Source organism: Schistosoma haematobium, chromosome 7 (genome assembly GCF_000699445.3).
Source record: "Schistosoma haematobium chromosome 7, whole genome shotgun sequence".
Lineage (NCBI taxonomy): Eukaryota > Metazoa > Platyhelminthes > Trematoda > Strigeidida > Schistosomatidae > Schistosoma > Schistosoma haematobium.
In genome coordinates this window covers 8,766,922-8,783,604 of record NC_067202.1, presented here as the reverse complement: position 1 = coordinate 8,783,604, position 16,683 = coordinate 8,766,922, and the positions used below count along the sequence as shown (strand labels likewise).

Genomic DNA, 16,683 nt, shown 5'->3' with positions numbered 1-16,683 from the left:
ATCCATCTTTACTTATAAAGCTTGTGACTTCAGGCAATATCGAGGTAGTCTGCACAGGATACACATATGCCAACAAGAGACTGATCAATTACACTTATAAATAACAATGGGAAGGTACAAGTAAAAAGCACCAAGTGAACGAATGTAAACGTTTCAAGAATTCACTGGGTTATCCAGATATTCTTAACGAAACAGTTTTAAAGTTTCGGCATAAATTTTAAGAGAACTACTATAATTTGATGATTTCAAGACAGTAGCACTCACTTTCACAGTCCGAGACGTTAACAATGAGAATTTTCAGCCCACTAGGAGAATATTTTGCTAAGAAATTACATAAATAACTTATTAATTAGTGCAATCTATTATAAAACATAAGTTCAAGGCCTTCTACTGACTGATCTCAAACAACCTAACATGAAAAACAGTGCATGTCATTCTGAGTTCAGTATACTAGTATTTATATTGCAACTTGATCGATTGACCTCAGTCATTATTAAGATCCAGATAAATAAAATATCAATCACTATTCATCAATCAATTAGTTATTATCTTTCTACGAACACAGTGTTCGATGTGTAGTTCCACTGTCTACCAACATAAGCAATCCTAAGATTTGTTTGTCCTGAAAGTACGGGTGGCAACGATATCGATATTGGGTGAGAGAATTTAGACTAGACGACGTACCTTTTGGGGTGTGATACGGTGGACAGGGAATGAGACTAAAACTCATGTCTTAATTTCTTTGGCTGGTTATTGATTTACAAACTTGTAAATTTAAATTAATTAAATTAACTCATTTACCAGTTTACTAGGTATCGGCCACACTCTAATCATAAGAGTTACTAATACTAATCGCTTGCATAAACCGAAGTTGGAGTTGGGTTCGAACTTAGGACTTGATAGCATTGTATTTCGAGTGCTTTTTTGTGTCTAATATTTTCTATATGCAGATATGTCATTTAGCTAAAAAATATAACATTTCGCTGGTTAGCTGACTTTTGTTGCCACTAGATATACTTTAAGGAGGCTTGTACAGACAATTCGGTTTATTCAAGTAATCATCACTAGGCCATATTCATATCAATTTACGCAATCAATCTCAAACTTGTTATATGAACATAGAATTTTCCCCAAGTTATAACAGGTTTAAATGTTAGATCAATGTAGCTTATCTTTTTACCGAGCGGAAATGTGCTAAGTTGAACAGAAGAAAATTAATTAATATATGGCAATGGTTGTATGTACATGGCCATTTGAGAGCATTTCGAGAGGGAAAGCTGACTCCTCCCACTCTCAGCCGTACTCATTACCTTCTCGCGGCGAGGGTATTGTTTACGAAATTGAGAGGACGAAAAGCGAATGTCCAGTACCTTAACCGAGTTGGTGGATATGGCGGATTCACCTAGGGGAGGGGTAGAAAACCCTAATTCCAAACCAATAGAGTATATGAGCTCCAGAATCCTAAGGAAACAAATGGCGTATGAACCTATTATTGGTCACTGGCTACCATGGGACTGCATCTCCTTACGTTGCTCCACTGCTTTGTGGAGTAGACCTTTAGGTCGGAGGCCTAGAATGTAGCCCCCCCTAATTAAACCTCCTGCTTCGGTTTGGGTACTCGGGTAATATTCCCCCCACATGAATCGAATGATTTATATGGCGCATGTCTATTTGTTGCCTCTTTGTACCAATTTTTACATGCTTAAATAAATAAATAATAAAGTTAATGTATACAAAATCAGAAAATAATGACAGTATCTATATTAATAATTCGAAATTCCCAGTTTTAAATAATTAGCATGCTTGTACATCATAGAAGCTGTTTGATTAGAAATCAAAATGTACTAAAGATTGATCATTGTTTAGTGAAGGTGAATAATGTATTTGTTTATCTCTTTTACTTTTAAAACTATTATAACATTACCGCGGTCATACAGATCACATATACATAATATTATTGTCATGTCTGTTGTTCTATGTCATTGTAGTCTAACTTTATCAGGATAAACGGCCGTCCAGTGCTTCCACTTTTTCAACAGTGGTCTAGCTTACGTCGACTCATAAATCCAACGATTAAAATATGTGTTTATACTCTGAAGCATAAATACCGAGTAGTTTTTCTATGTAGTACACTTTTTTACTGAAAATGATACAGTTTACGTAGTGAAACTATGAGGAAGTATCAGTGTTAAAAACTGTCCAGTTAGATAATAAAGTGTGATGACTAGTAATTCGGTTTTATTGTTTTTTTTTTGTTTTGGAAAGTTACTTTAGCTCAGTATTTCAATAATGACATGTCAATTAGATGTTATTTAACATAAACTGCAATATACATTAATGAATTTATTTTATGCCAGTTTGGATTTTATAAGAGAGAGAGAGGAAATATTACAGAATCTCCGTATCAAGTCATGTGAAAGATTATTTTTTTAATCGTTCCGAACAAAAATTTTTTAAGCAAAGATTGATAGTGGCTAGCAGTGGAATTCAAGACGCGCGTTTCATCCTATTTGGGACTCATCAGCTGGATGTACAAATTCCTACTTATATCTATTTCAAATTAAAATATCGAAGCAAAAATTAAACTAAACTAATGAGAAAAAAACTGAATAATGACCAAACTTCCGATGATAAGTTATAAATGTTAAACAGTTTGGAATAAAAACATGACTAAAGTCAGATTAATAAATTTGAAATGAAACTTTAATATCTTAATGCTGTTGAAAAAGCATTCATTAACGTAGGAATTTCAAAGTCACTTTGAATAATTTTGCTGATTGACTAGTTTTGTCGTTTATTCATTCAACATAAGTCAATTGAATACTTTACCATTATAATTTTAAGTTGGTTCGGAATGTACACAAACAGTTGTACTTTTATTAAACCTAAAACATAAGCTTACCTAGACTTCCACTGGAAACCAAAAAGCACTAGACATTTATTTCGTCCTAGTAAAGGATTCCTCAGTAATGCTTATCAACGACTTCAAAACAAGGGATTGAAGCCCGGAACTTTGTGTTATTATTATTAGCTTTATTCAATATTATATTTTTGGCACAATATGGAGTTCTCAGTGCAAATTATTTCAACAAGTTTCCTTTTCTTATTTCTTGATCGATCCTTGTGATGAATATTGAGTGGTCGCTAGTTAGATGCTAGCAGTTCAGGAATCGATATGTGAATAATGTATATTCTTTTTGATGGATATTGTCAACAACTACGATGTCTCTGATTAAGCTCTTTTGTGACTTGTACAGCGAAATGTCGTAAACTTTCCATAAACACACCTGAGTAGGTTATGACAATAATAGGCATAATTATGTGCTAAAACAAACACAAAAACAGATAACTTGTTGGAGTATCTAGATGGTAGGAACAGGTAGCCCCGATATTCAAGTTGGCTGCCTTTTGATGGTGATCTAGCTAAGATCAGTTCGTAATTTAAAATAGTGAAATTCTACAATCTTTACAAATACACCCGTGTTAATAATTATATTTTGTTGAATAATACTTTTTCATAGATACATATCATGTATTATTTTCTAAAAATACATCATTTTTGTGATGTGTGAAAGTTTCTAGACTAGACACGCATGACATTGATCGCCACCCAGTGATCAATCAATTGTGAAAGTTTCTAATATTTTTCAATTATGCATTGTAATGGGAAATTATTCTACTCTTTGTTATGCATAGTTATTACTTAATTACGCCTGTTACTCCTCGTGGAGGACCATAGGCCGCTTCCGTTTCTATTTGATTGGTCTCCCACATTGTCCGGACGTTCCATATACCTATGGAAAGTTTTGTCCTGGTTGTCAGAAGGGGCGTCAGCCTCGTGACTTCCGAAGGAACTCGGATTTCACCATGAGGCGTCATGACTCTTCTAAATGAAGACTTTTGAACTCCCAGAGCAAAGTTTAAATAGTTTGAATTAATTTTTCCGGTTAGCGTTTTCTTAGTGAGTTAGTTTTCTACGGGATGGGGTCGCTAACCGCAGGCACAACCCTCCTCCTTTACCCGGACTTGGGGCCGGCAGTAACTCTAGAAGAGCTACAGGCGGAGTTGTTATGTATAGTACTGAATCGAAATTTACGTTCATCAATTGAGTTCTTGATTGAGGTTCATATGTGAAGACACATGGTGTCATATGTAAGTTAACCTATAAAGGCAAATATTTAATGTCAATAGCTTTTTCAGATTGTGAAACTAATCTTCTGTTATTGACAAACGGAGTTTAGTGAATATTGATTGTTCAAAGTGTTTACTTGGATTATGGTCTATCAATTTCAATTGGAGATAATGGTTAGCTGTGTTAGTGTCAAAAGAAATTACGACTGTGATCAAATTAAACTATGTATAAAATCATTGAAATGTTATGAAAATTTTTACTTTTGAGGTCATAAATTTTTCAGCGTTGTTCCTAAATGGATTTCAGATTGTTTGATTAACCAGCGTCAGTAAACGTTTATAATTATTCAAGTTCATTTCGTGATTTTTATATAAAGTGCCGTATAATTTTAACTTACTGTGTTTTTAAATTCAGTTGGTATTGAATTTATCATTACCAAGGTTTGATTTGATAATTTCGAATAAACTGAGCACTGGGTAGATTGTTATAAATAAATAATATATTTGTAATATCTCAATGAGTCGAAAATTTGATTTTCTGACGTTTCGTGACTTAGCGTATCGGTATTGTTTTACTTGAATCTTCCCATTGTTTTTGGGGTTACGATTGATTAGTCTCTTGTGGGCATATGTGCATATTATGTGTATTACCTCGATATTGCCTTAATTCACAAACATTGTAAGGAAAGATGGATAGTGGCTAGCAGTAGAATCGAGGATGCGCGTGTCTTCCTATTTGGGATTCGTCAGCTGGATATACCTTTATCTCAGGGTTGATGTTTACTCTGCGTTTGAAGCAAGCGGTACTAGGTTCGAGTTCCGGAGTAAACACCAACTCTGAAATACAGGGACATCCAGCTGAAGCGTCCCGAATAGGACGAAACGCGCGTCCTGGATTCCACTGTTAGACACTATCCATCTTTCCTTATATTGTGTTTTTAGTTTGTTCTAAGTATGTTTTTAAATGATTCTGTGTAGTAATAGATATTCTTCTACTTTGTCATAATCAGCATTAAGTAACTACCATACTTAACGAATTTATTATAAAATTAGAACTGTCTTTTTCATTCCATTTTCCTAATAAAAACATGAAATGAGTTATGTGGATCTTTTTAAAATAATAAAATATATTTCCATTGAATATGAAAAAGAATTTCCTCATAAGTAGGAAATAGATGTGCTGAAGAGCTGAAGAGACCCATTCTGAGACGAAAAGTTCTTCCAGTGTTGCCATATTTTCATTCATGATCTAACTTAAATCAAATCGTGATAATACTACAATCTTCATAAAGCCCTGTGTTGAAAAATTTAAAAATGAAAAATTTCGATTCAATCATTTTTGTGGCAGAAATTTTTGTTGTCAGAATGAGGGTTTGAGGAAGTTGTAGTAATTTAATTATTAATTCATGAGTCGATTTAAGCTTGACCACCCTAAAATAACCTTGAAGCACTAGACGGCCGTTTCGTCCCAGTATTGGACTCCTTAACAATGCACTCCCAGGTTTTCCAGGGTCGTCTAGCTTAAATTGACTCATGAATTCAACCATTAAATTACTGCGATTTCCGCAAACACTCATTCTGACAATAATCATTATGTGCTCACTAGTGACTGGCTTTAAGATGCGTTTCCTGAAGTTCTAGTGAGTAGACGTGACCAGTGGAGTTCAACCGGGTCTGTTGTGAGATAGTAACTTATTGAAGACAGTGTCGGATGTCGACTCAGTGTCCTAAGGGTTAAGTGTTCGTGCACCAGACCGATAAGTCCTGTGTTCGAATCCTACAAGTGGGATCGTGGACGCGCACTGCTGAGAAAATTTGTTTTTCATTACTAACAATGGTATAATCTATGATTTAAAAATAATCCTAAAATCAATTAATAATTCTTATCATTATTCTTAAGGAAATTCTTCTACCTATTTTAAATGCTGGAAATAATTACTTACTTTCTTTCCATGTCTCATTATTATTCACCTTAAACTCTCTTTTAACTTCTAGCTGTTCATTTATTAATGTTTAATCTACTTAATTGCATGATTATAGTGAATTGAATATGTGATTTCCACTTCACTGGAATAAGTTGAAGAGTAACAATACTTGTGCGAAGAGCAATTAGAAGTGTGTAAGACCAACGAAAACATTAAAAGTTTAAATTTTTTTTTTGAGCTTAAACGACATATTTTGTTGTGGACGTCAAAGATAAGTTTTAGTCAGATCATAAATGAAAAGCAAGGAGCACTAAAATGCGTCTTACTAATAGGGGACTTTCTTGTGACAGTACACACTTACAACCTTGGGAATGATAGAAATAAAAAACTTTAGTCTTTTTGGTGATAAAATTAACCTTTAAACTGCTGTATTAGTATCCAATGGCTTGTACTCTTATCTGTTTTGACCAGGAAATTAAATTCAGTGACCATATTGTCTCTATTTTGAAGTTTTTTTCAAAACCAATAAAATTTGATAATAGTTTTGAATATTAAGGAGTTATGAATAGTGGGTTTTTCTAATAATAATTGTGGATTCGCACTGCTGAGAAGTCCCAAACGAGGACGAAAAGGTTTTCCGGTGCCTTCAGGTTTTCCATGGTGGTCTAGCTTTAATCGACTCATGAATTCAACTATCAAGAAAATTAGACATTATAGTACATACGTCTTGCATGTTTTGTGGTAGACAGATATGAAATTAAATATAACGTTGATTATTTGGTCAGACTTTCGTAGTTTAATTTTACTTTAACGATTTCTAAAGTTTTTCACTCCGTTGATATTAGACACGAACAAACAACAGATTGGTTATACAGTGACTTTATTTGGTGTTATTCTAAGTGAACACAAAGGGTATCATAATAAAACTGTTTTGTTTAACTTTAGTTTAATGAACTCTTGTGGATTAAAATAAAACGGTAATTGAGAATTAAATGAACCTGGAAATATAAGTTATCGGATACTGATGATATTCAGTGATCTAAAAGTAACTTTGCCACTATGAAGTCTGAACGTTTTAGGTTCTATTCTTGATTCGGTCTTGGTTATGCATATCCATAGAGGAGTTCCATGCTGGGACGGTAGAGGAACTCACTGCTTCTTAGTTTCCGTTGATTGTCTAGCTTAAGTCAATCTATGAAACCGCCAATATGAGGGGCAAGCAGTCACTTGATTATAGCTTTCATCAGGACAGATCAAACAACTGAAACTCAGTGATTATTGATATTGGTGTTCCGTCGTAGTTTAGAATTCCTTGTTAAACTGTCATTCACCTAAACCAGTTATGTGGATTCTCTTGTAACTTGACATTTTAAATGGTGAATGCCATCCATGGGAATGATTCATGAACAAAAAATTATTGAATTTGGAAATGTAAACTGGTTTGAAGTTTAAGGATTAACCTTAGGATCGGAAGTTTAGAACTTCATCTTTATTGGAGTGATGAATGCTAACAGATGAGTAATGCCCTTCTAGTTTTCATCGGTTATCTAACCGAATTCACTTTATGATTTTAAGTTTCACATTCAATAAACTCTACAATATAGCATTTTTGCGTCAATTACAAAGTTTCTTTTGGTATCCTAGAGTTTAGTGATTAATATAATACTCTTACAAATTCATTTGTTATCTATATGTAAAGGGAAATTCTATAGCCTCTATTCTGATATTATGGGTAAACTCAATTGAGAATGGTTATGTTGATGTGTACAAATGTCTTTATTTGTTTCTCTTCTCTTTTTTTCTATAGAGATAAATAGTTTGCCTTGTAATTAGATTAATATTACTTTCATTAATAATAATAGTAATAGCTATTATTATTATTATTATTAATTGTAGTATTTCTCTTCTTGTTTCTTTGCTCATCAACATCCTTCTCAATTAAATGTTTAGAATGATTTTATAATTATTTCGTTAACTTAACTGTTAACATACACGGCAACAAGTATAGATGGATGTGTGGTTATATACAAGTGAAATGATGAATTAAAAACAAGATAGCAATGAATTGCTTTACTTTTTCTTCCTTAATTATCTTGTTGTAACTTTATATATCAGCTTTTCTATATGGATGAAATAATTTCGTTTTTTTTCTTTCTATTTCGTCGTTATTACTGTTATTGTTTCTAGTCAATTAAAGTAAGAAATTTTATTCCCCACTTTTACTCTTCCCCTACTGATCAGAAAAAGAAACAACTTGAGTGTTCTCAACAACAACGACAACGACAAAACTAACAATGATTATTTCGATGATGATGATGATAAAATTGGGAAACATATTTGTTAAGATAATGATGTTATTATTATGAAACTTAAGGAAAGTTTGATATGAGGTATGCTTCAAGCTAAACAACAACATACAATCGCTTATGTATAAGTTAACCATATTTTAGGGTAGATAGTAATACAGAGATTAATTTTATTCCTTCATTTATTATTATTATTATTATTTATGCTAACGGATAAATACGAAAGAAGAACACATTTTGTTGATGATAGAACATTTAGTCAACTGATTCGTTTTTATGTTACTTACCTTTTTATCATTCATCTGTTTTATAATTAAAGATAATTATTTAGAAATAAATGTACAATGAAGGTGAAGGGAACAGAAAGAAACATCTATGTGTAACGCATATTCCTTCTCTCTCTGTAGATGTGTCCCTTTCTTGCACATATATAAATACATACATACAATTGATATGGTATACTTCTACAATTAGTTGCAATTCTTTCAGAAAAGAACAAAATAAGGACAAATCGAAAGAACTCTTTGAAGCAAAATGATGACAATAACAAACAATCATGAACAAATCTGTTTGCTCATATTGTACATGGTTCAACAGAAAGTCTCAAATCTCTCTCTCTCTCTATATGTATATATAGCCTCAGGGAATTCAATTCCTCTCTATTTTCAGCTTAGTAAAGTTTGAGCAATCCGAATAATACTAATTAAACTTTAACAATTAACGAACTAACTGACTAACTAACTAACTAACTAACAATAAGACTAAATGATTCTTGATTATAAGCAGTTGATTAGTTGATCTATGTTCTACCTTCAATTATTTTAATCTTTGTACATCCATTTATTTGTGTAAGATTTACATAGTGATTATATATTAATATTTATTCATTTGTGGAATGTATACATGTATGGATGTATGTGTGCGTGCGTGTGCGTGTGCGCGTGTATATGTGCAATATTATATTCGAATTGAATGAATTCCACTTTCTCTACTGTTTTAAAAGGGAATTAAAGATGCCAAAAAAGAGAATGATTGGGTTAGTAATTAAGTTTCTATGAGAATTATATTATTAATAACATTTAATTATATTCAATATTCAATTAAACAACAAATCAAAATAACAGCAAAATTAAAAGAAGAAGAAGAAGACGATAATTATTTAAAGGTTAATTGTAATGAAATAAAATAGGCCTTGACAAAGATTAATTAACTTATGGGTTATTAACTTAATGATTGTATGAAGTTTGGTAATTTTAGAAGATTGGTATGGATTGGTATGGATCATACACATGTTCAAGTGTACTCAAAAACTGGAACAAAGTATTTTCTTCTACAGGATTTATGTAAAATACTGGAAATCGTACCCTGTCAGTCAGTATTGAATAACAGTGATTAGATTGTCTTTTTTGTTGCTAACTATGATTAACTGTTTTCATTATAAGATTCAGTCTTATACTAAGTGCTTAGTTATTGATCTGTTCATTTTTCTATTGTTCTCTTCTTTTCCGACATGGCATAGAGGCTTTTTTTTTCAAAAAAGTTAGATGTAAGCTTACCAGCGATTGATTAATATCAAACAGTTGAATTCAATTTAAAATTTATCTGAACTTTCGAAGATGGTTTTAGTCACGGACTGGTATTAAATAAAGAATTATTAAATGTTAAGAAGAATTGAATAATGGATTTTTTTGTCGTTTTAGATCTTTTAGCTAATTAGCATCCAAGACACTACAAAAGAACCAATTAAAAACCTTTATTTAGACAGGGCATCAATCATGAAGATTTCTAATCAGTGATCATTTGGATGCACATACCATCAAATAAGTTAAGTTAGAGATCACGTACTGAAAAGCGGTTCATACAGATTTTCCCTAGTCATAATACAAAAATGGAACTCCTCATATAATAACTTATTGTATTCCCTATTGTTGATATGTTCGCTTACAGATTAATCCAAAAATCAAATTGCTCTTTCAGGGTCAACAAATCACTTAAAGCCATATAGCTTGTGAGAGATGTAAGTTGGTGGTGAGCTGTTACTCACCATCGACACGTACATATTCTTGTTTGGATCAAGAAACGTTATAAATGAATAAAAATTTTAGTATGATGAGGTAAGGTCACTTTAATTGCATTAGGTTTTGTAGGTTACGCAAAGTTTGTATTAGTTATCATTACTTCTAATCTCCCACGTTATTATCTCATACAATATCTGTCATACGATCATAGTTAACAGCATTAATATCTAAATTCACTTGGTATTATTTACTTGACTCTTTCCATTGATATTTAAGACTGCAATTGATCAGTTTCCCTATTGGTATAGGTGCATCCTGTGAGTATTGCCTTGATATTGCCTGGATTTACAAGCATTATAAGCAAAAATGCTTATAGTATTTATATCTGCCTACAAACCAGTCAAATGACTAAAATACCGTTGAACAATGTGGCTTTAAATGATGCATATATGAATTAGTTGAAGATCAATAGTTTGACGAAATAAGGAGATTTCCTTTCCAATATCAGTTGCCAAGTAGGCAAAGTATTGATTTTTATGTATATATATATATATATATATATATATAGAGAGAGAGAGAGAGAGAGAGATTAGAAAATTACAAAATAAACTTTAATCATTAACTTTTGTCATTAAGTACTTATTCATAAATAATTAATTTATCGGATAGATTCATTTCGACAATTAACATTGGACTTATGAAGTGTCTTGACTTAATTATTATTGAACCCATTTACTCATTTTGTGTGTGTGTGTGTGTGCGTATGTTTCTTCTTCTTCTTCTTCTTCTTCTTCATTCAATTGTTTTATATTATTACAATGAAAAAAGGTGTGTGAATAATTTGTTCGATGGACTTGAAAAACTTTTAGACAAGATTGTTGTTATTGTTAATCAATTAATTTATAGCATACATTTATTCTAAGTAAGATGTAACCCATTTACGCTTTTCTCTATGTAATCTGTCATTAATTATAGATTGATTGATTGATATAAGAATGTAATGAGCATATTTTAACTAGTAGCATTATTACTAATGATTACCATTGTAGTGAACAAGAACACAAGTGGGGATGATCGAAAGTATTTGACACGACATTACAGAGCATCTCAATAAAATCTGAGAATAATACAGTAAATACTTCATTTGTAAAATGTCAAACACTCGTCTCGGACTTCATTGTTCCTTTGTTTTAACAGCAATCTTTCTTCGATCTTCTTAACCTCGTGCTGCCAGGCATTTCACTTTCGATTGATGATACACACTACTTATATCTGTCGACTTCAGTAGTACACACCACAGAATCAATAGGCGATTAAATAATAAATTGATATAAATAAAAATTAAATTAATGGGTGGTTATCATAAAGATCATTTAACGGATAAAGTTATTTGATTACAAATCTATTGATCATTTAAATGATAGGCTTATCACATTTTTCTTCTATGCATATAGACTAGGTCCAAAGCATTTGATTATGATAGCAACAACAATGCGGAGTAAAGTAAATGTTTGTTCTTTGTTGACTATTTTAAACATTTTAGAGGTACTCACATTGTGTCAAATACCTCTGGATACATGAAAACTGTGCCTGCTTAAACTTTGCTTCCTTTCAGAAATAAGTTTAGAGTAATATATTCGAAAGATTTTTAAGACGTTTTTGCATCCTTCATATATACTTGCTATCCCTAGTACATGAAGATTTCTAAATGCAATTATAGATTATGTTAGATGAGTGTTGGTCTTGGATGATTTATAAAGATTTCTATAAGCTGGAAAAGGTTTAAATCAAGCAGAAATGGTTACACTATTAAGTGTCGGATTCTAACTCTCTGACTAAATGATGATAGAATCGTCTGAAAATTTGTAGCTTCTGAATCTAAGGACGTTTTTATTAACGGGGTCTTTTAAATTCTAACAAAACTTTGAAATGTTATTTAGTTTTCAAGTCTACATTGTAAGGTGGGGGAGGGGGAAAGTTAGATAATTTAGTAACGATAGTTTGAATTAAATAGCTAGATAGGAATAAAACTAGTAAAGCATTTCTAATAGAACGTTTAACTATCAATAAGTAGTACATTATTGTAATCAGAAAATTATTCGTCATACTAATTTTGGTAGATCAGTTAAATTAGTTTAACTTACAGTTGGTTACGAATGAAATTAAGTCATCATAATTAAGATCATTGTGAACGCTATATTGTTGTATATTTTCTGTATAGATTTCACATTTGATCACTGAATATTGACACATATATACATACAAAAAATGGATTCGAAATTTACAAGAATACGTCTGTTCTCGGTTTATTCGAAGATTTCTAAGTTAATGACAATACAGAATGGTTTTTTATGAATGTTTTGTATTATTTAAGGATTAAATTTATCACGGAACTGCATTACATGAATAATTAATGACAGCAAACATCATTGTTTAGTTGTTTACTATTGATCTATTCCAGAATCGATCTCTTAAATTCCCAATTATGTGGTACTTATAATGAATACTATAAGTTTACAGTTTTAATTTCAATCACTTAATGTTGTAAGGAGATCCGCATCCGATTTGGTCAAAATACTGTTGTTCCATATTGATGTTCTTTAATTTAACAAAAATTTCGCAAAATGGACTTAATTATAATCAGTCCTAAACATCAATGGGAAGATTTAAGTAAACAATACCAAGTGAATTTAAATTTCACATCATTGCACAAGCTAGTGGCTATCAGTATTCAGTAGTGAGGCGGATAACGCGATAGCGTTTGAAGCAAACGGTACTGCATTCGAGTCCCAGAGTGAGTATCAACTCTGAGATGCAGGTGCATCCGGCTGTCGAGTCCCAAATAGGACGAAACGCGCGTCCTGGATTCCACTGCTAGCCACTATGCATTTTTGCTCAATTTAATCGCTTAAAATAAATGAGAATTTATATTTCTGTTATTTTAAAACTTCTTAAGGGCACATACTTTCGATAGAACCCCTTTATACGAACTTGATAGTTTGATTGAAAAGTCCTTGTTGTCATTTAAAATATTTTAAGATTTAAGTGATTATCTTGTAGGATGTATTAAGACAATGAAATCCAGGACGCCCATGTTGTTTTATTTGAGACTCATCTACTAAATTAACCTAGACCTCAGCACTTATCACTTCAGATCCTGATGTAATATCCACTCAGAGAGTTTATAATGATCACTATTTAGTTCATTGGATGTGAAAATTATAATTTGATAAGTCTATGTTTTCTTATTATCGAGATTTCTCCCTAGATTTTAATCAATCTCTGTTGGTACACGTGTACTATGAACAAGTGCTTCAATATTACCTGAATATACGAAATTTCATAATCGTTAGGAATCTAAGTCTTTTAAAGCCTTTCCCCCTTTGCTCTAAGAAAACAATTATTCATCGAATTATTCAACAATCTTTCCTTTTAACATTTATAGTATGTTTTTTTTATACATTAACCTTAGTACTAGAACTCATAAAGAAAATATTGATGAACTGAAAGGATAGATAATTAGGAAAAACAAACAAATAAATAAACAAACACGAAATATCGATTCAGTCAAAATAATAATAATAATAATAATAATAATAAAAAGCATCTTATAAAACAAATTGGATCTAAGTTGATCACATTAAAAGTAATTCAGTAGTATATCGTGTTAAAGATAGAAAAAAACATTTTCATACATAATAATACATATGATTATGATTATAAAAAATCAATATTATAGATGCTTATTAATGTTATGTAATACACAATCTATTGATTATTTATTAAAGTTCAGTAATATTTGAAGATGTACTGCTTCTACGATTTCCTTTACTATGTCGTCGATCAATAAAAATTGTCGGTCCAGGTGATTGTAGTGATATTCTTCGCCTAGATTGATTATAATTAGATTGTGATATATTATCTTCTGAAATGTGTTTAATCATATTAATTTCTTCATGTAACGATGTAACTTCTGATATTTTGATAATTTGTCGTTTCGATGAAGGAATATTAACAGTATTGTAATTTTTGGTATCAATATCAGAAGAAATATTTGACTGAAAAATAAAATATATGAAGTATTTAAAAAGGGTAAACAGTTAAACTGTGGCAGCTGATACGGATTTATCAGAAATTAACCTCGATCAAAAGAAATAGAAGTAATTAACTCATATTACGTCATCATCATCAACAATGTTTTTGATCTATGAACTGAAGTTCAAATTATGCTATATAGAATAACATAAAATGTAGTTTTAAAACTCTGCGAAATCCCTCGAAATACTTAGCTAAAGTTATGATATTTAGAAAAGTCTATTAAGAAATTAAAAAGTAATGATTAATTGCTTGTTCTAATCGTAGGACGGGTCAAGGACAAAGAAGGCAGGCCAATCACTGAAATTCAAGAACAGAGGAGAAGAGGGGTAAAGTATTTTGAAGAACTCTTGAATAAACCAGCTCCATTGAACCCACCCAACATCGAAGCAGCACACGAAGACCTTCCAGTAGATGTCACTCCATCAACGACCGAAAAAATCAGGATGGCCACCAAACAACTGAAGAGTGGGAAAGCAGCAGGACCTGACGATACAGCAACTGAAGCATTGAAGTCAGACACTGAAGTAACTGCCAAGATACTTCACCTTCTATTCAAGAAGATTTGGGAGGAGGGACGAGCGCCAACGGACTGGAAGGGAGGACACCTCATCAAGTTACCAAAGGAAAGAGATCTGAGCAAATGTGAGAACTGAGCTACAGAGGCATCACACTACTGTCAGTACCAGGAAAGATTTTCAACAGTGTCACTGAACCGGTTGAAAGACGCAGTAGACGCCCAACTTCGAGATCAACAGGCTGGATTCCGTGAGTATTGGTCGTGCACAGATCAAATTGAGACACTACGGATCATTGGTGAACAATCAGTTGAGTGGAACTAGTCACTACACATTAACTTCATTGATTATGAGAAGGCGTTTGACTGTGTAGATAAGAGAACATTATGTAAACTTCTTCGACACTATGGTGTACCTGGGAACATCGGCAACACTATCCGGAATTCATACGACGGACTACAATGCAAAGTGGTGCATGGAGGACAGCTGACAGATGCATTCCAACTAAGGACCGGAGTCAGAAAAGGTTGTCTACTCTCCCGCCTCTCTCTCTTCCAGTGGTTGACTGGATTATGAAGACTTTGACATCTGAGAGAAAGCACGGAATAAAATGGACAGGTTGGATGCAACTAGATGATTTAGACTTCACGGATGACCTGGTCCTTCTATCCCATACACATCAACAAATGCATGTTAAGACAAACAGTATAGCATAAGCCTCTACCTCTTCAGTAGTAGGTCTCAACATACACAAGGGAAAAGGAAAGATCCTTAAATACAACACGGAAAACACCAGCTCAATAGCACTTGATGGCAAAACTCTCTAAGATGTTGAATCTTTCATGTATCTGGGAAGCATCATCGATGAACAAGGAGGATCCGATGCAGACGTAAAGGTGAGTATTGACAAAGCAAGGGCCGCATTCTTACAATTGAAGGACATATGGAACTCGAATCGACTGTCAACCAACATCAAACTCACAGTCTTCAATACAAACGTTAAGACAGTTCTACTGTACGGAGCTGAAACTTGCAGAACCACCACAACCATCATCAAAAATGCTCAAGTATTTATAAACAATTGTCTACACAAGATACTCAGTGTTCGTTGACTGGATACCATCAGCAACAGTCTATTGTGGGAGAGAACAAACCAGCTTCCAAATGAAGAGGAAATTAAGAAAAGACGATGGAAATGGATAGGATACACATTACTCAAATCACCAAGCTGAATCACGAGGCAAACCCTAACTTGGAATCGTGAAGGGAAGGGGAAAAGAGGAAGGCCAAAGAACACATTACGTCGGGAAATAGAAGCAGATATGAAAAGGATGAATAACAACTGGAAAGAACTGGAAAGGATTGCCCAGGACAGGGTTGGATGGAGAGTGCTGATGGGTGGCCTATGCTTCTCCACAAGGAGTAACAGGAGTAAGTAAGTAAGTCTAATCGTAGGATTGATTAAAACTCTCTATATTTGAAATAGTTGTCCATGTTGTGTTATAGTGATTACAACTATGATTGTATAGATTACTTCTAAAGTATCTAAATGTATCGAGATAACAGCGCAAAAGCTTTATTTCGATCCACATAAATGGTTCTAATATTTTGGCTTCATAGTTTCCATTGTTATTCTTCGCAGCCACCCCAACTCCTACTTAAAATAGTATTAAAATAACTAGATTTTCAT

The 16,683-nt window shown here is 32.6% G+C and overlaps 1 protein-coding gene across 2 annotated transcripts in view; it reads right to left on the bottom strand.

Moving 5' to 3' along the window:
- Window positions 1-13,377: 13,377 nt before the first annotated feature.
- The window catches only part of MS3_00009550 (uncharacterized protein), a 71,355-nt gene continuing 68,049 nt past the window's right edge, over window positions 13,378-16,683 (bottom strand). For both annotated transcript variants that reach the window (XM_051217924.1, XM_035730450.2), the window contains exon 20: window positions 13,378-14,438. Coding sequence is in view for 1 of the 2 variants with exons in the window: in XM_035730450.2 (XP_035589397.1) it covers window positions 14,163-14,438 (276 nt within the window). In the remaining variant the exon portion in view is untranslated. The remainder of the gene's footprint in view (window positions 14,439-16,683) is intronic.